This window comes from Ovis aries, chromosome 11 (genome assembly GCF_016772045.2).
Source record: "Ovis aries strain OAR_USU_Benz2616 breed Rambouillet chromosome 11, ARS-UI_Ramb_v3.0, whole genome shotgun sequence".
In the NCBI taxonomy this organism is placed as follows: Eukaryota; Metazoa; Chordata; class Mammalia; order Artiodactyla; family Bovidae; genus Ovis; species Ovis aries.
Genome location: NC_056064.1, coordinates 50,113,757 through 50,136,638, shown reverse-complemented (window position 1 = coordinate 50,136,638; position 22,882 = coordinate 50,113,757). Strand labels below are relative to the sequence as shown.

Here is a 22,882-nt window from a genome sequence, read left to right as displayed (position 1 = left end):
GCATGGTCCCTAGGAGGAGCTCCAAGCACCCCATTCAGAGGTGACAGGGCCTGGGGGCAGGGAGGAGGTGGAGGCTTGGACCCAGAGCTTGCTCTCCTGAGCATGGAGCCTGCCAGGCAGGTCAGGGGGTAGAGTTCTCCATGTTGGGTAGACAGAGGTGGTGAGGGGGCTGGGGAACAGGGCAGGCAGGCTCTGAGTGAAAGGGGCCAGAGTCCCTGTTCTGCCTGTGACCTCCCTCCTGGCAGGAGAACAAGAGGTGGTTCAGGGTTCACCTCATCACCATTTCAGCTGAGTCCAAGTGTCAGCAAGCTTAGGGGAGGAGGGGGAACCCATAAAGAAGAGCTCAGGCTCTTTCACATCCTCAGGGACCATCTGGCACAAGCCTGGCACACCTGGCTTGTGAGCAGTAAACAAACCAGTGGCGGGTAGGAGACCCACCTGCCCCACCTGTTTCCCATGCATGCGGGTGGCATCACCAAGACTCTCCCTGTAGCACATGCAAGGCTGGCATACTCCGCTCCAGGACAAGTGGGTGTGGACCAGAAGGTGCTTAGTTACCATACATCTATGGGAACACATCTGTGGCCCCAGTTCAATAGGGAAGGACTTTCCTGCGGGGCCACACCTTCTCACTCGGCTCCGCCTGGAGCTCCCAGGGGTAGGGGTGTCTTGGTCTCCAACAACTCCGGGGGCAGAGGGAAGTGGAGGCCATGAGCCCAACAGCTGGAGAGATGATGCCCCCTTCCAGCACTGCCTGACTAGAAGGGACAGCACCTGGGGCGTGAGGGATGCAGGCTGGTGCTCACACTGGGATGACGACAGCCGGGCCCAAGCCCCTGTCCCAGCAGGGGCCCCTTCATGGGTACCATGAGCACCCCCCACGGGCAGTAGGAACACGGCTACAGGCCAACTACCATGCTCTTCACTCCCCAGAGAACACAAGGTGAATGGCAGCATGTCCTTCCCACAGAGGTGGTTAAAGCAGGGGATGGGTGTGTGCTCAAGGCCTACACCCGCAGCAGCTCAGCCACATCCCCGCCACGCCCCAGGGGCTCATCCCACCTGCTCCCGATCAGCTTATGAAAGTACACCAACAGGCTTCCAAGGACAGACACGAATGCCCAGTCTCAGAAAATTAGTTTCACAAAGTTAATCTACACAAATCAAAACTCAAAACTGATGAAATAAAGACCACATGGCAGGGGCAGGGAAGAAAGGCAGAAGTCGTCATGAATTTATTATTTACATGGTGGTTAAGGACACAAATACAGTGGTCATACAAAAGCGCAGTTCAGAGACTGGCCACTGATACACAGGTTGATACAGACATTCCAACTATGTTTCCTGCAAGTCAGGATGGGGAGTTAAATATGGGGCGACGGGGCGGGGGGGACACAACTGTCCACAACCACACTGCTGAGGACTCAGGGTTGGAGTCCACTTCTAAAATGCCATCTGGCAATTTCAGGTGAAAACCTGGATGCAGAACATCGGGGCCGCAGCTGCTAACAGCTCTCCAGGAGGGGGACGCCCACCTCTGAGGAAGGCACTGGGCCACGATGAAAGCCCCCCACTCACTCCAACCAACCCGAGCTCCCTCTACACTCCCAGAAACACAGCCCCACCTGGCCAAGTGTCCACACCCCGAAACACTTACAGAGTAGCCAGCTCAGGATTCAGAAAGAAGCAACCAGCTGCGTTCTGCGCCATCAACACAGCCGCCGGGGCCTCCTAGGACCAGCGTCGCTGTGCTGGGACTTTGGGGGCAGGAAGGGAGAACACAGACATGGACACCTTTCAGGTCCCTAGCTTCCCAGTGCCTGTTTCTAAACAGAACACACTGCAGGGCAATGATGGGAAGAAATGTGAAAGTACCTATGAACATATATATTGCACCTCACTTCCAGAGACGGAGGCTCCTGTCTACCAGCCGCCACTACCAGCTGATGCCTCTGCTGCTGCTGCTGCAAAGCGAGGGAGGGTGTCTCAGGAACCCACCTGGAGCCTGGTTGCCCCGGAGGGTCTTTCTGGGGAGACTCAGCCCTGCTCTGCCTCTTGGCCTCTGTGGGGTCACTATGTCTCAGGGAAGGTCACAAAAGCATGTTATCTTTTACTCTCCTGGACATCAAGTCGTCAGAGTCACCTGTTTCTTGGCACTTCAGAGTGGATTCCCTTGGGCCCGCTGGCCTTTCTGGGCAATGCTGGCACACAGGGCGGACACCACGGCCCTTGGTTTTGAGCAGAGATGTTAACCCAGACTGGGGGCCAACCTGCACTGGTAGTATCGACAGCCTATTTAGAAAATCTCCTAAGTTCGAAAGCACTGGGGCAACCACCACCAACATAACCAAACATGACTCCAGGGAGGAGCCCAAGTCTCTGAAATCCTCTCCCGAGGGATCAGCAACATGACGCGAAGCCGTGGCTTCTGCAGTCTTCAGGCTCAGCTTCCTTCTCGTCGTGTCTAGGAAGGTCAGATCCATGGGCTGCTCTGTCGGGAAGCACCCGCTGCGCCTGTGCGTGTGGCCAGCACTTTCTAACTGCCCTGATGATCCAAGAATCCCAGCGGGTCTGCAGTGAGCGGGCATTTCAGTTTACAGTGGGGAAGGGAGCGTGACAGCCAAAACTAGATTAATGAAGTCACGAGACACACGGCACACGGACACATGTTACTTACACACGCGCATATACGTGACAGAACTTCTGATGAGAAAATCCCTTCTCCACAGTGGACCACATAACAAACCACGAGACGCAGACCACAGAAACCCACGTGTGCTCTGCTCCCTGCCTCACTCCTACACAAACTCCACACCAGCACCTGCTTCAGAATTCTTTAAGTCAGCATCTTTAAGACCGCAAAAACAGACATGAAAGAAACAATAAAAAGACAGATTTCTTTACACAGATTTAAGCCAATAATTTTTAGCAAAATGATACAAAACTGTCTTAACCAAGTAGAAGATTGGTAGTTACAGTAGACTCGGCAGGGACACGGGTGCGCCACCACGGAGGGGACTGAAAGGCTCTTGGATGGGAGTTTGATTCTCTCTGCAACCGTCTCACTGCTTTCTTCCCAGCCCCGCTAGAACCGAGTTCATGGGGGCTCAGTGCAGCCCCTGGCGATGGCAGCGCTTGGAGTCTGTCCGGTTGGATTTATGTTTTGTTTCCCCCATGGGCGTCGCTGGGTGGGTGGCCTGGAGAGCTCCCGGTGTTAACATTTCGGTTCTAGACCGGGGGCGTGTCACTAGTAACAGAGTAGATCAGCCATGCATTGTCTGCCCTCAGCAAAAAGGAGAGTTCTCATCGGTGCACGACAGACTGCAGACCACTGGACGCCACCCGACCGGGAATCTGTCGGAGCCAAAGCACAGGAGAAGGTCAGCGTGAGGCCAGAGGAGTGGAGCCAGTCAGGCTTGAGCACAAAACACCAGTGACAGCGCCCGGGGAGGAGGAAGGGACAGATGCCACCTAGCCCCTTTGGACATGTGCCCCCCAGCCGCTCTGGAAGGTCCCTCGAGGCCAGGACACGTGCAGCAGAAAGAGTGACAGGAAGATGGGGAAGGAAGAAGAGCCATGCAGGCAAGGAGGCCACGGGGCCGCGAGCTCATGATCAGTCAGACCGGACGGAGTCCAAGCGGGCAAGAGATGCCCAGCGCCCCCTTCCTAGGAAGTAGCCTGGTGTTCTGAAATAGAGGACCAGGCCCCGAGTGGGCACTGGGACTCCACTTGGGGGAAGACGTGAAAAGCGCTTCCCATCAAGATGTCCCCCAAGAGTGCAGTCACGTTACAACTACAGCCGGTCTGCCCCGCGGTGCCGAGTGGACAGAAGCTGCAAGCCCTCAGCTGGGAGGAGCCACAAGAGTCGCCACCAAGAGGGGAGCTGGGCTTGGGAGGCCCAGCCATGCACCAACGGCAGGGAGCAGGCGGCTGTGGCTGATGGGTTAATACAGACGAGAGCGTGGACAAGATGCTGGGCAGAGACCAAGTTCGAAAAGAAAAGCAAACGAGGACAGAAATCAATGCTAAAGGAAGAGAGATGACAAAGCCAGGACAGCAGAGACCATCAGGAGTGTCTCACGCAGCAAGAGCGCAAGAGGCCCCACCAAGCGTGGCCCCCACAGCCAGCACAATACAATACACGTCCGGCGACCAACCTGGGACCACAAGGCCCCGAGCCTTCTGGGGCCACTGGAGCCAAGACTGGGCTCCTGCTCCCCATGCCAGCTCCCGACTAGAGACCACGGCGAGGGCCAAAGGCCAACGGAAAGGATTCTGGGGTCATCCCAGACTGGAGAGCCCACCGTAGCTGCTCTGGAATCCACGTAAGGAGACGACCTGGGCCGGGGCCTGGCTCTACCTGGGGCACCTGGCATGCAAGCCCGACCCACTGCGTGCTCCCTCAGGCCGGCGAGTGGGCGGCAGCTCCCACCCGGCCCGGCGCCTGCCAAGGAGCCCCGCCGTGAGCACACTCACCCAGTGCTGCCTTCCGACGGGGAGACGTGCAGCTACTTGCCGTGATGTTCGAAAGGAATGCTATTCTGAGGTGGGGGGAAAAGACAGCTGTTGGTAAGGGTTCCACTGGCTGGACCAGCATGTAAGGCCCTCCTGTTTCCACAAGTGCTGCCTTGCCTCAACCAGGTCCAGGACCCCTGGCTGGGGCTGCTCGAGGGGATCCCGGGACCACACAAGGAACTGGGTCCCACCTTTCCAGAGTGGCCCCTGCTCCTCGAGGATGGATCCATCAGGGAGGCCAATGAGGGAGATCCTTCCCAACTCCTCAAGCAGTAAGAGAACTGGATGCCCGGACAACAGCCCCTCCACAAGCTCTTGGCATCAGGGGCTCCTGAGGCTTGTGCTCGGGAGATGGAGAGGACACCACCTCCCCGTGACACAAGAACTGGATGTATTTTCTCACTGACACACGGAAAAGGACAGGGCTGCGGACCTTATTTGGAGAGCCAGAATTAAAACAAGTCAGCCCATCCGAAGGAAAAACTGGCACCACGGGTCAGCATTATGTTCTATTCATAGCACTGGATGAAAAAGACACTTCTTACAAAGAGAAACATCACACACAGGTTCAGCCGCCAGAAGCCTTTCAGTCTCTATGACATCCCAGCAACAGAGGCCAGATTCGCAGGCTGGGGTCAGGGGTGTGGGGACTGTAGTCCCTGGAGAAGGACAAGGGGGTGAGGAGTGGTGGCTAGGGCAAGGGACGTGTCACGTCCTCCCACCCCCAGCTGGAGAGGGTCAGCAGGGCCGTCCCCCAAGCAGCCGAGTGGCTCCAGGCGCTTGTGTGCTGACGATGAGCTACCTCCTTGGCCTAGGTACACTGGCGCAGGATGCAACCTCTCCTTGAGGAAAGGAAGCTGGTAAGAGGAGGCCGGGCTCGGTGCACACGTGGTGCTGGCCCCTGGATCCGTGTGTCATTGGCCCTATTCCTGCTTGCATCTTTTGGTGGGGGTTGGGGGTGGGGTGTGTGAATGGAGGCCACAGTCATAAAAGCTGGAGCAACTCTGATCACACCCTTGGTGGTCAGCAGTCTTTCAGAGTCTCTTAAGGAAGAGCACCTGGGGGATGATCAGGAAAACCTGAAGGAGAGAGCTGTCCAGCTGCCCTCAACATGAAGATCATAAGGAAACTCCCAGGGTAACTAGGGTGCTTCTTTTGGAAGGGACACACACAAATTGAATCTCTTCAGAGACTGGCTCCCCCCACCCCACTGTTCAGGCCCTCCTCTTCGTATGGAAAGCAGAGAGAACCAGGGGGCAAAGACATGCAATTGTGATGGAAAGATTTTACAGGAAAGGTCTTGAAGCTGTGTGTTGTCAACGTTCAGGGGTCATGGGCTGAATGAAGATGGACACAAGGTGGCAAAGAGGCTAGATTAAAACCCATAACTGCCTGGCACTCTCAGGACTCAGCCTCTTCCACTTCCCTCAATGATCCGCAAAGCAAAACACGTTTTCTTGTGTTAAAAAAGAAGTTAGCCTGCCCCTTCCTTGTTCTTGCTGGCTGAGGTGTTCTGGAGCCCTCTACCAGGCCCGCCTGGCCAGGCATGGTGAACACCTCCAGGGACCTGCTTCCAACTGCTAGCTCATGCATTCCAGGGCTTGTGGGAAGAAACCTGTTAAGCCCCTTCTGTGCCCTGTGGTGACAGAGGACGATTGTGGGGCTGGGAGTCCTCAGAGGTCCAATCTCATTACTGACCCACTGAGCCGCATAATTTGAACTACCTGCATCTTCAGTCTCTTACAGAAAGTTACCATGTAAGAAAAACCCATTTCTAGTAGACTTGCTAGTAAATTACTAGTAAATTTGGCAGAAACATTAATTTCACTTGATTAAAGTGTGCCTGGGCACACCTTGTTCCTCTGCCACAAGATCAGCTGGATGCCACAGGACTGAGGTTCTGGGAGTTCTCACAAAATGCTCGATCCACCAAATTCACCAACGTTCTACGCCCACTGCCCAGAAAGCACCGAGGAGGGCAGGACGCAAAGCGTAAACGTGAGGCATCGCGGTGAAGCACAGGGCCGCTGCCCCAGCACACGGCCGGGACCTGGGCTTCGGACATTCCTCAACCCGCCACCTGCCCATCGAGAAGACACCAGGGGGTAGTCCCAGTTCCCACGGGACACTGGCTGAAGCAGGAGAAATGGTTCACTTGGGTTGTTCCTGACCCCTGTCTGCCCCTACTGCCCTGACTGCAGGAGACCCTGACGCGACTTGAGGAAAAACGTTCGCATGTGGGCAAAGAGCTGCTCTGCTGAGGGAGGCACGGTAGCAAGCACAGAAGGACAGCGAGGAAAGCCACAGTGGGAAGAGGACACGGGGGGAGGGGGGGCCCTGGGACCAGGCCCTGCACCTCTGAGCACACTTGCCGCGCCAGACAGAAGAGACATCAGAAGGGGCACCAGAAGACAGAAGCCCTCGCCCCGAAGCACACTGCCAAGCGCTGGGCTCTAGAAGGCCTCTGCCCACAGCATTGCAGTGACGGCCGGCAACACACCATCCCTGCCACCCCTGCCCTGGCACTCTGCTGGGGGAACAGCTGGTCAACAAGATCGAGGACAGAGTCTTCAAGGCTGGATGTGCCCACAACAAATGGTGTGAGCAGGCTGGAAGCACCAGCCTGCACAGGGAAGATGGCCAAGGCTCCAAGGCTGCCCGGGGGCTGGGAGTCATGTGGAGGGCAGCAGGAGAGAGAGGGCCCTGTGGCACGTCCCAGCACAGCCTGAGGGGAGGGGTGTAGAGCCCTTACCTCACACAGCTCATCAAGGAGGCTCTCAACCAAGGGGCCAAGCTGCATTGAGGGGTACAACGTTACCCCATCAGTTAAAACACCAGAATATGGGAAGAAAGGGAAGGAAGGAAAGAAGGAATGCCTTTGAAACTATGACCTCACTCTGCTTGGAGCCCATAAGACCAGACCAAACGTGGAAAAGTCAGAGGCCCACAGCACCCGACCTGGGCGAGCTCAGGTGCTGGCCCACGGGGTGCGTACCTGTGAGGTGGACATGCGGGAGGTGTCTTGCCGGCCCGTGAGGTCAGATGAGGAGATGTTGACCGGGGCACCGCGGTGCAGCCGCATACTCACTTTCCGCTCTCTTTCCATGCCGGACACGGGCCTAGGAGAGGTGTTCGCTGGAGGAGAGGGAGACAGGGGCAAGCGTGAGGCCTCAGAATGCAGCCCCACACTCCAGCACAGGGTCTCTCCTTGAAAACCACGTCTAACAAGGACCCTCAGCTGCCTCAGTTTCAGGCACAGGACAGCTTACTGCACCCTAAGATTAGGCCGGCATCACAGGTTGATCCCTGGGAGTAAAGCACCAGGAGTCTAGTGGGAGGGTGGCTGGGGCCTCTGCCTACAAGGCCTGTCTTGACAGGCAAGGAAGAGGCTAAATGTTGTGTCATGAGAACAAGAGGCAAAGCAACAGAGCTCACAGGGAACATAATCCTTCAACAGGCCAACTTCTGAGAAATAGATATTATGGAAGGCACTATCCCAGGTGGTTCCCTGGCGTGTCTAATTTCGGAAGTAAGAAATGAACAGAACGAGGACGCACACGCTTCACCCACAAGGCACACTGCCCAGACCCCATGAGGTCACACACTGGAGTGTCCGGAGCAAGCGACACACAAAATAGAACCCCTATTGCCTGCAGCGCGGGGACCAGGGTGAGCTGCAGCCCTGGGACCACTCACCAGTGTGTGAGGTAGGGGTGAGGGGGGTGGGAGGAGCCACCTCCTGTGTCCCCCTCAGCCGGCCCGAGGCCGTGGAAGGGAGGCCGCGGGTGGCTGGATTTCGGGAGTGTCTCAATCGCTCCTCTCGGTCCCGGCGTTCCCGCTCAGCATCGTCAGCTGCCCGGCTGGCTCCCTATGGAGGAAAGAGGGCGACACCAGAACTGAACTGGGTTTGGTGAAAAACCACCTGAGGCCCTTGGCCACCACTCGAAAAAACACGGGGGCATGTGTAACAGGCCCCCCCGAAGTCTGCAACCTCTGACAAGTCAGGCATTCCTCCCTCCAGGGGCGCGCCTGACCCGTCCCACGACCGAGGGCGAGCGGAACCAGGCTTGTCTCCTTTCCCAGCAGAGGAAACCTCTACCCACTCGCCTTATCACTCCTCAGAACCCAACCACCAACAGCATCTGGCAGCCCTCATCTCTGCGATTATTCATGTGGGGATGGGAACCAGCGAAGGTCAGAGGCGGCCCAACGTGGCAACAGCTGGGGGAAGGTACCCATGCGACAGGCAGAAAGAAAGCACTGCATTTGGTCAGCTGAAGAGTCTAACCAGAGCCCAGACGCCTGGCTCGAGTCATCCTGCTAGTGTGCATGAGACGAGAATAGCCGCCAGGCTCGTCCCAGGTGGCGAGGCAGTGGGCACCACTTCAGCTAAACTAGCTGCTCCCAGAACAGCTAGTCAACACTTTCAGGGAGAAGCACAGGGACCCTGGATTTTAAGTGGTGACGCCAGGGTACCTGTCCTAGTAAAGGTTATGTCCTAATCACCAGCACCGTAAGGCAAGAATCTGCAAACTGCAGCCCATGGGCCAAATGCAGCCACACTCATTTGTGCAAATAGTTTTCTTGGCACAGTCATGCCTGCTCACTGACGCACTGCTTTGGCGGCTGTCCAGTTATACACAACACAGAGTCGAGCGGTCACAATGCCATACAGATGGCAGAGATAAAACCATTTATTGTCTGGCCCTTTATAGAAGAGGTTTGCCGAATCCCTGTAAAGGGTGACGATGTAAGAACAAAGAATTTGTTACAGTGGCTCTGGCAGGAAGTGCACCCTGATGTGCAGACTCCAAGGAACCTGCAGCACTGCCCCCGAAGGTTGTCCTTCGAAGGCCATCCTAATAAAGAGGTCTGGCAGGATGGCACGGGCCAGGTCCAGGGCACGCTGGCTCTGTGGGCTGGCACCAGCTTGAGGAGGCTGTGGTTCTCTGCCCTGATCTGGTCCGTGTGAGCACCCATGCACCCGTGAGGCCACGGGATAAGGCTTCCTGTTTTGCACTCTGAGGAGGAGGTTCTGTTCCTCCATCAGATTTTGTCACCCTAGAAACATGCCAATTTTTGTTTTAAGCTCACAGAACACATTTTTAATGAAAGAGGAAGTGCAAATTAAAACAAAAAACTGGGATTCTGGCTGTAGTGTCAAAGATTAAACAAACGCCTACAACAGACTCAGAGACAGGTGGCCTGTTTTAGAGGAAACAAACTGAAGTCCAAGCTCCCACTCTATCCCACCCCGAGCCCCGACAGTGCACGTGCACACAAACACGGGCTCATAATAATGAACAAACTGGGTGACGAAGGAAACCAAACGGTAGGTCTAGCTCCTCACAAGGCCACACGGAGACCTAAGACACGGTACCTCCCAGGCCACCCAACCCCTGGGAGGCTGGGCCTCAGCACAGCCAGGTGAGGGGAGGAGGGGAATGTCTTCACCCCGCCCGGTGGGAGTCACATCCCCTTGACAAGGAATTCACAGACCAGCGCAGTCACAACATCCTGAGGACCGCAGAGTTCAAATGAGAGCCCTGGTCTGGGCAGACCTGCACTGTGGACTCCATCGTGGCCCTGAGGTGCCTCCTTGGCTTGCCCGCTGGCATTTTGCTTCTCAGAACCCCTTGTGCTCCCCATGTGGCAGCCATGCCTCCTGAAGCCCCACCGCCTATAGCTCCCAGAAAGGGATGGCAGCAGCTGGCAGCCTTTTGCTGACAGGCAAGCCCCTTCCATGCTGAGTGGTCAGTGAGCTGGGGGCACACTTACAAATTTGAGCATGTTCCAGTCGAACACGTAGTCATAGGAGAAACCCTGGCGATGGAACAAGTTCCTGAAGAGCTGTCTCAGGTATGAGTAGTCAGGCTTATCGTCAAAACGCAAGGAACGGCAGAAATTTAGGTACGTGGCGAATTCAGCTGTAAACACCAGAAGATTCAGAGGTAACCAGCAGTATTCCTGCCTGAGAGCCAGAATGGTGTCTGTCCACAGAACCTCTGACCACTCACGGCCACAGAGAGAGGCTGCGAATGCTGGAGCCTGAAACATCAGGCATGCTTTGGGGAAAGAGGATGAGAAAACTGAGCACCACAGAGCATAACAGCTTCATCGGAGACACTTATCCCAGGAGAAGTCTCACAAAAACAAAAGGAAAACTCCCTGAGTTATGGCTCAGGAAGGCAGAGGAGCACCAGGGACAGAGGCTGTGGCCACTCGGAGGGGAGGCCACCTGCCCAGTCTTCAGCTCCCTAACTATGCAGGGCGCTGAGGGGGCTTTGGACAGCCAGCCTCTGGGGGGCTTCCCTAGTCCTTCTTCCAGACCTCACAGGCCCCTGCCCTCCCACAGAACTACAACTGGCTGACTGTCCACCAGACACTCACAAGGGTAGCCTTTGCACAACACCTCGATGGGAGTGGACATCTTCTTTTCACTGATCCTCTCATACTTCTGCCTCTTGGTAGCAGCCTTCAGGCCCTGCCAGGGCAGTGAGCCCAGGTTGAAGTACATGAGCACGTAGCCCAGAGACTCCAGGTCATCCCTTCGAGATTGTTCTGGATAGAGAGGAGAGCAGGTCAGGGTGGTGTGCCTGAGCATGCACAGCAACACCCCACAGATGCTGCCTGGGGATAAACTCAGAGCCTCAGAGAAGGACACGTGGAGTCTTTGCTTCTGCAGAAGCAACCCTGCTGTGCCGTTAGGAGATGCACTGCCACCCATTAGGAAGCCCCAGCACATGCTGTCCCTCACGCCTCACAAGGTCTGCAGGCCCAGATGCCAGCCTTTGCTACGAAGGTTTGGTGCCAGCCTCCATACCCAATGTGCCACAACCAACCCTCAGGGGCCCCAAGAGGCTGCAGGACAGCCAGGGCGGGAGGGCTCACCGATGCCAAGGTGTGTGTTGATGGAGGCGTACCGCGCCGTCCCAGTGAGGTTCTTGTTCTCACGGTAGGGGATGTGCTGGTGGGTGCGGGCGTCCCGGTACTTCTTAGCCAGCCCGAAGTCAATGATATAGACCAGGTTGCCCTTCTTACCCAGCCCCATGAGGAAGTTGTCCGGCTTCACATCTCGGTGAATGAAGTTCTTCGAGTGTATGTATTCAATACGACTAATCTGCAGGTGGAGAAGCAGGGGTGACAGGTTGAACCCCAGGCTGCAGCCTGGCAGAAGGAACCAAGGGGAACCCTGGCCCACTTGCAAACATGCCCTGGCCTCCATGGGTCACTATCTCTTGCACAGTTAACAAGCTTCTGTTTTCTCCGTATGCACGCATGGCACAAAAAGGAAGCAAACAACCCTGAAGGCCTCATCAGACTGATCAATCAATCCAGCCCTGTGCTGAGCACGTGGGCTGCCCTTCAGTGGAGAAAAATGAAGTCTTACCATTTGGTCAGCAAGGAGTAGGACGGTTTTGAGACTGAACTTCCTAGAGCAAAAGTTGAAGAGGTCTTCCAGGCTGGGTCCCAACAGTTCCATCACCATGACGTTGTAGTCCCCCTCAGCCCCGCACCACCGGATGGTGGGGATGCCCACTGCAAGAAAGTCTGCGTCAGTCCGCCTCCCGTGCATCTGCACTGAGGATGCCCGTGCCTGTGATGCTGATGGGGGGCGGCTGGGCAGGAGCAGTGAGCAGTGACGTGGGGAGAGGCTGGAAGGCCAATTTCACAGTGGGGGTGGAGTGAGGGGCTCAGGAGGAAGAGCCTCACTGGCTCCCACAACCGGGTCCCAGTCTCCCTACGACTGACATCCTGCACCAGTATGGTAAAGCTGTCACAGCTAATGACCCAATGCCGATACACTGTCATTAACTGAAGTGTATACTACTCAGGCTTCCTCAGGTTTAACCTCATGCCCTCCGGCCGCTCTAGGACCTGTCCCAACCTCACATGACGAGTAGTCGTCATGTCTCCTTCAGCTGCTCTTGGCCAGGAGGGTCTCTCAGACTTTCCTGGTCTGAACGACCCCAATGGTTTGGAGGAGGGCTGGGCAGTGATGCACGGGCTGTCCCTCTGCTGGCCTGCCTGTTTTTCTCGTTGTTAGTCTGGGCTTGTGGGTTTGGGGAGGAAGACCACAGAGGGGAAGTGCCCTTCTCATCACGTCCCGCCAGGGCTGTGCTGTCGACATGACTCCTCACCATGGCTGTACCCCTGGTCACCTGGCTGAGGTGCGTCTGTCATATGTCTCCACTGGGGAGTTCCTCTTTCCTCCCCTGCCCATGCCATCCTCCCTGCGGAGATGTCATCACACGTGGCCCTCACTTATGAGGGCTTTTGGGCTCCCTTCCCAGAGGGCAGAGCATTTATATGTACGACTTGGAATGCTTCCACACAGATGTGTCTCTTCTCATCTACTTACTTGCTATTTTTTCCCATCAGTATGAGCCCACGAGTGTCTGTGTTACATTCTGGTCTGTACTCCAACACTGGATCACTTACTCTGTTGCTCCAAGCATCCCAGCCTTGCCTGCTTCTCAGCGAGCAGCTCCTGGGGCCCTTTAATACCCCACCACTGCAGGCTGTTTTGAGCACTGCATTCTTTTCTGGCACTGTAAGATGCTAAATACTTTTGATTTTGATATCAACAGGGCAACTTTTCTCTTTTACAAATAAATATTTTAAAAATACATTTTACACATGACATGAGAACAAACTTAACAAAGTCCATAGGTTATAAGGCATAATGTGACAAAAGCTTGTGGCCTATCATGAACACAGAAGCCCAACAGGCCCCGAGCACAAGAACCATAAAGAGCACAACACTGACATACGTGACAAACTGCTCACTAGTGACAAACAGAACACCTTGAAGGCAGCCAGAGAAAAAAGCAGAGTGGAGGAACATCTTCCAAGAACTGAGAAAAGAACTGACAATCTGCCGAAAAAAACCTCAGCAGAGACAAAAGGAAGATATTTTCAGATATACAAAGGGTGATGAATCAATCACCAGCACTGTGACATGTTAACAGGATGTCCTTCAGGCAGGAGGCAAACGATGCCACATGGAAGTGTGGGGCTACAGAAGGAATGAAGAGCACTGGAACTAACAACAGAAGTACCTTAAAAATTTTTTAAATTTAAAAAGTATGACTGTTTATGGGACTTCCTTGGTGGCACAGTGGTTAAGAACCTGCCTGCCGATGCAGGGGACACAGGTTCTATCCCTGCTCCAGGAAGGTTCCACCTGCCAAGCAGCAACTAATCCCACGCGCCACAACCTCTGAGCCCATGCCCCAGGGCCCGGAGTCACAACTACTGAGCCTGTATGCCATGACTCCTGAAGCTCAAAAGTGCCCTTGAACCCACACACCGTAACCACTGAGCCCAAAATTCTGTAACCGCTACTGACGCCTGTATACCTAGAGCCTGTGCTCCACGACAAGAGAAGCACCACAGTGAGAAGCCCACGCATGGCAATGAAGAGCAGCTCCCGCTCACCTCGACTAGAGAAAGCCCACGCAAAGCAACACAGACCCAGAGCAGCAAAAAATAAAATATGAAGACATGACTGCTTAAACAAAAATAACAATGCACTGCAGTGTTTACAACATGTAAATAAAACACATGACACTATCACACAGGCAGGCAAGGCAGCAGTCCACAAGGTCAGGTTCCTCTGCATCCTGCTGGAGATGACAGACCCTAACTGAATCACTAGGGCAAAGACAGTGAAAAAATTCAACAGAGGAGGTCATCACAAGAAAAATAATTTAGAAATGTTTGAAAAAAAAAATAAATAAAAAACAATTCAAAAAAAGGTTAAAAAGGAAGGAAACTGAAGCAAAGACCAGATGACACAAAAATAACAGCAAAGCCAATCCTGTCATTAATCACACTGAATGTAAACCCCACAGGTAAGGCACACTTCCTCAGACTAGACGGAAAAGAAAGGACCCACACCAAACACTCTTCAGGTACAACTAGGTCACAAGGAGGACAGTGCACCACACCAGCATCAGACGAGAAGGGCTGTGTCAGCATCAGCCATGGCAGACTTGCGCAGAAGTCTGTCCAGGGACACTACCAGTCATCTCAGTGATAAAGGCAACAGCTAATCAAGAAAACATATATTCTAAGTGTTCACACAGCTAACAACAGAGCTTCAAAATACATGAAGCAATACTGCAAGGAGAGAGACAAACCCACAACCTGACTAGAGACGTCAATCACCCCTCACAGCAGCAGAACAAGCTTCCCCCCCCCCAGGGCATTTATCAAGACACATCACATTCTTGTCAGAAAACAAGCTTCAATAAAGTTAAAAAGATTCAAGTTATACAACATATTTTCTCAGAAAACAGTGGAATTCATTTAGAAATAAATAACAGTTCTATGGGAAAAAATCCTCAAATACCTGGAAGCTAAATAATACAGTTCAAAATAATTTATGGATCAAAAGGGGAATTAGCATTTTGCACTACAGGAAAAAGAAAACTCATCAGGATTTGAGATGTTGCTATGGTAGGGGGAAAACTTTATAGCCACTAAATGCCTATACTATAAAAAACACATCAATGATCTCAGCTTCCATCTTAGGAAAACAGTTAAACCCTAAGCAATCAGAAGTGAAATAAAAGATCACAGCAGAAACGAATGAAACAGAAAACTAGGAAACAAGAGAAAATGACTGAGACCAAAGCTGGTCCTTTGAGCAGACTGTTGATAAGTCTCTAATGAGACTGCAGGGGAAACCAGAGAAGACACGAATTACCAACAGCAACAATGAGGGAATTCCCTGGAGGTTCCCTGGTTAGCACTCCGTGCTTTCACTGTTGGGGGGCCAGGTTCTATTCCTGGTCTGGGACCTAAGATCTCACAAGCTGCATGGCACAACCAAAAACACAACAAAATGAAAAACAAATACAACAAAACAAACAGGAATGAGAGGCAACATCACTAGATTCAGGCTTTCCAGGTGGCTCAATGGTAAAGATTCCACCTGCCAATGCAGGAGACACAGGAGACGTGGGTTCAATCCTTGGGTTGGGAAGATCTCCTGGAGTAGGAAATGGCAACCCACTCTAGAATTCTTAATAGGGTTTTGAAAACCCCATGGACAGAGGAGCCTGGGGGGCTACAGTCCATGGGGTCACAAAGAGTCAGAATGACCGAGCAATTGACCACGCACAAACATGGGGCAATATAAACAGCTTTATGCCAATACATTCAGTAACTTAGGTGAAACAAACAAGTTATTTGAAAGATATGAACCAACAAAGCCCTTGTATGCTGCTGGTGGGAACATAAGTACAAGTGGTCTGGTAGTTTCTTCAAAGAGAAAAAACATTCACTACTTTTGGTTCAGCCATTCCATTCCTAATCACTTACCCAGGAGGAAAAGGATATGAATGTCCATATATACACGAAAGTTCACAGCAGCTTTGTTTGGAGTGCCTGACACCTGGAACAAATCCAAGTGCCCATGAACAGGTGCAGGGATAAAGAAACTAGGCATCCAAGGGAATAACTCTCAGCAATAAAAAGGAGTAACCATTGACACATAAATTCTCAAAAGAAAGTACACACAGCACTACTCGTTGCACAGGAAGCTCTAGAAAATGCAAACCAACCTATAGCAACAGAAGCAGATGACAAAAGCGGGGGTAGAGGAAGCACAAAAGGACCCAACAAGCTTTGAAGAGCAACAGATATGTTTGTCACCTTAATTATGGCAATGGTTTCTTGAGAGGACAGACATGGTAAAATTCTCAAACCACCACACTCAAAACACATGCAGTTTGATTCCTCTCAATAACACTGATTAAAAAAAAAACAAACCAAAAAACCAGAATGTTTTCGTTTTCTCTTCATGCTAAAGTCACCTGAGCCATCTGAAGTGGATTTTGGGGTGAGGGGAGGCAGGCCTTTCGGCAACCTCAGCCACGTGTGTTCACAAGGCCTCCCACACTGGCCATTACACCTCCTCCACTGAGGTCAGAATCCTGTGCCCACAAGGGTCTTTCCGCAGCTGAGTGTGGCGGCACGGCACTGCAGGCGACATGTGTGACACAGCGCACACAGTCCACACCACACTGGTCCACCTGCCTGTCCCAGTAATGTCCTTCACAGCAGTCCCCCTGCCTAGGGCACAATCTAGAACCATGCACTGCCACGCAGTCGTCATGGTTAAGTCTACAACAGTTTTTTAATCTTCTATCGAAGAAATTTTTGAAGAGTTCAGGTCAATTCTGAATGGTCCTCAATTTTGGATTTGCCTGATTGCTGGTTCTGATCACCTGACAGATGGAAATCTGCCAGATTTCTCCAACAAAAAGTACTTTTTCTTTGTTACTGTAAGTTATTTTGGCTGTGCCTGCAGGGCATGTGGGATCTTAGTTCCCTCACCAGGTTCTGGACCTGGGTCCTAGGCAGTGAAAGCACGGAGTCTTAACCAGTGGACCACCAGGGAATTCCCCTCTATATTATTAATACATAATCTGCAACTGATCCTGAAGCTGAAACTCCAATACTTTGGCCACCTCATGCAGAGCTGACTCACTGGAAAAGACCATGATGCTGGGATGGGTTGGGGGCGGGAGGAGAAGGGGATGACAGAGGATGAGATGGTTGGATGGCATCATGGACTCGATGGACATGAGTTTGAGTGAACTCTGGGAGTTGGTGATGGACAGGGAGGCCTGGCGTGTTGCAATTCATGGGGTCGCAAAGAGTTGGACACGACTGAGCGACTGAACTGAATCTGTGAGGGGAAAAAAAGTAATCTGTGGATGAAGCTTTGAGGGCAGTGTCAATGCTTGAACTTCTATCAGGTTGGTGTAAAAGTAACTGTGGTTTTGCATTGCTGAACGTTGCTGTTTAATAATGGAATACATTCTTCAATGCGGTTATGCTACGCATCATTTTAATGTCCATTTCTCACTTTATGTTTTTTTGCTAATGTATTACTTGCTGTTTATTTTACATTTATTTTAGACCATGGAAATGATGCTAGACAAAAAGCAAATTCAAGCAATCTTATTTGAGTACAAAATAGGTCGGAAAGCAGCAGAGACAACTTGCAACATCATCACATTTGACCCAGGAACTGCTATGAATGTATGTGAAGTTCTGCAAAGGAGACGAGAGCCTTGAAGATAAGCGTAGTGGCTGGCCACCAGAAGTTGACAGTGACAAACTCAGAACATCATCAAAGCTGATCCTCTTAAGAGTACACGAGAAACTGCCAAAGAACTCAATGTCAACCATTCTGTGGTTGTTTGGCATTTGAAGCAAATAGGAAAGGTGAAAAGGCTTGCTAAGTAGGTGCCTCAAGAGCTGACCGAAAATTTTGAGAAACTGTTGTTCTGAAGTGTCATCTTCTCTTATTCTACAAAACAATGAACCATTCTCAATCAGATTATGACATGCAATGCAAAGTGGATTTTACACCACAACCAGCAACAACTAGCTCAGTAGCTGGACTGAGAAGAAACAGAAGTTCCAGAGCTCTTCCCAAAGCCAAAACTGTACCAAAAACAAGGTCATGGTCACTGTTTGGTGGTCTGCTGCCCGTCTAATCCACTACAACTTTCTGAATTCCAGTGAAACCATTACATCTGAGAAGTATGCTCAGCAAATCGATGAGATGCACCGAAAACTGCAATGGCTGTGTTGGGCAACAGAATGGGTCCAATTCTCCAAAACACACCCAACTGTACCTCGTGTAACCAATTCTTCAAAAGTTGAACAAATTGGGCTACAAAGCTTTGCCTCATCCACCATATTCACCTGATCTCTTGTCAACCAACTACCACTTCTTCAAGCATCTCAACAACCTTCTTTTGCAAGCAAAATGCTTCCACAACCAGCAAGAGGCAGAAAACGCTTCCCAAAAGTTGGTCTAATCCCGAAGCACAGATTTTTATGCTACAGATTTGAATAAACAAACTTATTTCTTGTTTGCAACAATGTGTTCATTGTAATGGTTCCTGTTTTGATCAATAAAGATGTCTTTGAGCCTAGTTAAAGTGATTTAAAATTCAGGGTTGGCAGTTATTTACTTTTGTACCAACCTGGTATGTTTGTATCCATTCAATCACCCTTTAAACCTATCAAGTAACAAAACAGTGTCCACAAAGTGGCGAGTTTCCATTTGATTGTTCCTTCTGCCCCTTAACTTTGTGCATGCGCCTCTGTATAGAACACTGTAGACTCATGAATTGTGTGTGTGGAGAGCACTGTGGACTCATGAACTCGTCCCTCTTCCATGCGTCATATAAATTTTAGGATTGTGTGTGTGGGTGTGCAGAGTATTGTGGATGCATGAATTCTCCCCTCTTCCATGTATAACATAAATTTTAGGACTATTTGTTCTGGTTCTGTGAAGCATGTCACGGGTTAATTTGATAGGGGTCACATCCACTCTGTAGATTGCTTTAAGTAGCATGGCCATTTAAACGCTATTCATTCCTCCAATCCAAAAGCATGGTGTATCTTTCCATTTCTTTAACTCATCCTCAATTTCCTTTATCAATGTTCTGTCGTTCTCCGCATATGTCTTTCACCCTCCTCGCTTAGGCTTATTCCTAAGTATTTTATACTATTCGGTATAATTCTTAGAGGACTGTCTTTTCACCTTCCCTTTGTGTGATTCCACTGTTAGTGTAAAGAAACGACACAGACTCCTCTATGTTGCGCCTGTGCCCTGCTGCCTTGATGAATCCATTGTCAGTTCTGGTAGTTTGTGTGCGAAGTCGGTACACAGGGTTTTCTACACGCCTACCTACACATAGGACCATTTTACCTCTTCCTTGCCAATTCGGATACCTTTTTTTTGTCCAAAAGAACTACGTTGAATAGAAGTGCTGAGAATCTCTTCCACATATTATAATCCGTTATTCATGATGAGGCTTTAATTGAAGCCACTTCAAGCGCGTTCCTCTGTCCTCGGGACTCCTGCCAGAGTACCTGTTAGAGGCTAAGCATGTCTTTCCTTTCAGTCACTTGCTTCAGACTCACCGTCCCTCTTCCCGTCTCACCCTGGAATCTGGGCTCCTCTTGGTGGGGAGTGATACTAGAAGCTGCCATCTGGGTGCCGGCTGAGTGTGTGGCATTTACTTCTCGGTCAACCTGGCCCTTCACTGCTCTTCAAATCTGTCAGCCTGTCCTGTGGGAGGAGGGCCCTGCTGGACTGTGAGTAGAATCCCCTGAGCCCTCTCTCTGAGCAGCTCTGGGACACAACATCTTGCTGAGTCATCCTCTCCGTGAACAGAATGTCTCCGCTTGCTTGAGTCCTCATCAGTATCCCCCAATGCATTTTCTACATACAGGTCACACCTGGCTTAGGATTTATTCCTCTGTACCTTATGGTTTGTCTTTCACTACTGTAAACAGTATTGTAAGAACAACACTTTGGCCTCTGGACTTCTCTGGGGCCAACAGCCACCTGACCAGGGATCTAGGTTCTTTGTCCAATAAGATGTCTGCAGGTGGCTGTGCCAAGGTGCCAGTGGGTCACTATGCGCCAGGTTTAGCTTCCCATCCATGACCCCTGGGGTCATACCTGACCTCCAAGTAGATGTCTCTAAGCCCTAGAGTGAGCTGTACACAGAGGGCTTATGGAACCTGAAGGAGGGCAAAGCAGTGGAGCTGACCTTTGAGAAGTCCCCCAAGTGAATGGAGTCTCTCCAGTCACCAGTCCTGGTAGGTGTTCTGTAGGTGGAGTGAGAGGCACCAGGGGGCTGAAAGCAGCCACGGTAGGGGCTATCTTTTTGCAATCCAAGGTTTGAGGAGCACAGTGGCAAAAGCAGGGAAAGGGTGAGTAGGGACACTGCCATGGATCTCAGGCAGGGTTCATGGCATCCCCCCACTTCCTTCTTGGCACGGGGAGGGGTGAGACAGAGGAAGAACGCTCTGGGCAAGTACTTGCGGGCTGGGGGGACATACCTCCAGAACCTGCATATCTCTTGGTCTCCACTCCCAAATTTCCAGCTGTTGCAAGTGGCCAAGACACGGAAGTGTTTTCCTGTGGAAGGCTATGTAGTAATAACACTTCCTGCATCAGAGAAGGCTGAACACAAGACCACAGGACACGCCACTCTCTCTGGGAACCCCTCTCTCAGGGCTGAGGCAGGCCTCCTCCGCCGGCCTCCTCCTGACCTGTTCTTGGGATAGGACACGGGACTGAGGACAGGCAGAGGCGGCTGGCAACAGCTGCAGACCTGCTAGCCCTGTCCCTCCACCGAAGCCAGCACCACTTGTTTACTGCTCCCCAGGGCCCACCTTCTCAGGATGCCAAGCTGCACTAGCTATGTGCAAATGAACCATCTGCATTTTAACTTTTTCCTTCATAGAAATGCTCCACTGTGTATTTCAGTCTCGAGCAGTCCATTCTCTACCATCAATGCTCCACTGGAGACAAGGTTTTAACTGTTGCCCCATGTGGAAATCAGTTTGAGCAGGAAATGTGGTGTAGACGGGTCAGGAGAGGCAGGACCAGGTGACAGCACCAAGAGGAAACCATGGTTGGGTAAGGGCTGTCTATACGTGTGATGAGGGATTCCCGTTTCGGACCTCCGATCCCAGGCAAAGACTTGCTTCACCTCCCTGAGCCTTCATCAAGGTTCCTGTGTGTGTAAAAAGTGGGTTCAAAGGGTACCTCTATCTATACGCAGCTCGAGCTTCCAGGTGAAGATGAAGCAAAATCCTTAGGCTTTAATAATGCTGAGCTTTCCCGCCTTGGCTTCTCAAGACCACAGGCAAGGGCTTCTTCCTAGTGTCCGGTGTCAGCAACCTGCCCCCTGCAGCAGTGGTCAGTGTTGTGGCAGCTGAAGGCAAAGGGCTCAGTTCCCGAGCCGGGACTCTCTGTGCTGGAACGGGGTGGGTGCACTGGAGCACGCGGAGGGATGCGCGTCTGAGGCTGGGCTCTGTCGCCCCAGTGTCTGCCCCTCCACTCACTCTCTGCTGGGGCTTCACAGGAGTTCATGAGTCACTGATCTGGAAATAACACCAGGTAGCTTAGTTGGTGTAGATATAAGGCAGTGGCCTTTTCCCATGTTCTTCTGGGGTTTTGTTGTTTGCAAGCTTCCTACTGTATTCAAAGAAGAGCCAGATAAAAGGCTGTGCACCAGGCAAAGGATCTGAGACACAAATCTGGGGGTCCCCAACCCCCATCTCAAAACGGGTCTTAAGACCTTCTTTCATGTTCCCTTCCCCCATTTCAGACCAAATCTTCTGTACTAAAAACTTGACTCCTACTCCCTTCTCCATCCTTACCAACACACCTGTACCTTAGTCTGTAGGGGTATCTCCACAACTCAAAATGTTTGTCTAGAAGTATTGAAGCAGCCAGAAATATTTCATTCCTTGTTCCCAACTCCAAGTCAAGGCTGTTACTTGACATGATTCATGACAAACGCACTGCTGAATTTGCATGGATCAAACCTACTTTAATCTCAAATCCTAGGCAAGAGAGAAGCAAGGTGGGTGGGGGGGCTTCTTTGTAGAAAGTGAGGTTGGGAGACCACTCAGGGGAAGATGTATGTATCTCAAGGTCACTCAAGAGCTTTTGTGCAAGTATAAGAAACGTCTATCCAAGTGGCCACATGACTGTCTCAGTTCAGTTCAGTTCAGTTGCTCAGCCGTGTCCGACTCTTTGCAACCCCATGAATCACAGCACGCCAGGCCTCCCGGTCCATCACCAACTCCCGGAGTTCACTCAGACTCACGTCCATCGAGTCCGTGATGCCATCCAGCCATCTCATCCTCTGTCATCCCTTTCTCCTCCTGCCCCCAATCCCTCCCAGCATCAGAGTCTTTTCCAATGAGTCAACTCTTCGCATGAGGTGGCCAAAGTACTGGAGCTTCAGCTTTAGCATCATTCTTTCCAAAGAAATCCCAGGGCTGATCTCCTTCAGAATGGACTGGTTGGATCTCCTTGCAGTCCAAGGGACTCTCAAGCATCTTCTCCAACACCACAGTTCAAAAGCATCAATTCTTCCGCGCTCAGCTTTCTTCACAGTCCAACTCTCACATCCATACATGACCACTGAAAAAACCACAGCCTTGACTAGATGGACCTTTGTTGGCAAAGTAATGTCTCTGCTTTTCAATATGACTGTTCAACAGGAAACAAATATAACTCCGTGTTCTCTGTTAGACACCAAAGCTTTGTTTGAAATCTTGAATTTATGAGGAGGGAGTAGTTTGTCCTCTCCTGGTTCCCCTTCCCCTTACTCTCCAACTACAGGAGACTTCAGCCTTGGGGCTGCACGGACTTCACCCCTGGAAAGCAAAGACTCAGTGGCTGACTCTGCTGTGCCCCCACTTCCTTTCTCACTCGCCATGTCCTGTCACATGGGCTGGCTCTTTTCCTTGTCAAATGTAAAGAATAAAGACTCGCTTGCATTGAGGGGAAAAAGAATTA

At 51.7% G+C, this 22,882-nt stretch overlaps 1 protein-coding gene across 6 annotated transcripts in view; it reads right to left on the bottom strand.

The window, feature by feature from the left end:
• The window catches only part of CSNK1D (casein kinase 1 delta), a 42,164-nt gene that overhangs the window by 7,934 nt on the left and 11,348 nt on the right, over positions 1-22,882 (bottom strand). For 2 of the 6 annotated variants that reach the window (XR_009595371.1, XM_042256228.1), the window contains exons 3-8: positions 11,906-12,054; positions 11,407-11,635; positions 10,906-11,076; positions 10,294-10,442; positions 8,212-8,383; positions 7,511-7,650 (exon numbers count right to left, since the gene is read on the bottom strand). Coding sequence is in view for 5 of the 6 variants with exons in the window: in XM_042256228.1 (XP_042112162.1) it covers positions 7,511-7,650; positions 8,212-8,383; positions 10,294-10,442; positions 10,906-11,076; positions 11,407-11,635; positions 11,906-12,054 (1,010 nt within the window). In the remaining variant the exon portion in view is untranslated. Of the gene's footprint in view, positions 1-1,212; positions 3,355-4,476; positions 4,542-7,510; positions 7,651-8,211; positions 8,384-10,293; positions 10,443-10,905; positions 11,077-11,406; positions 11,636-11,905; positions 12,055-22,882 lie in introns of those variants that run through there. The other 4 variants (XM_027974310.2, XM_027974309.2, XM_042256230.1 and 1 more) reach the window with 4 other exon arrangements.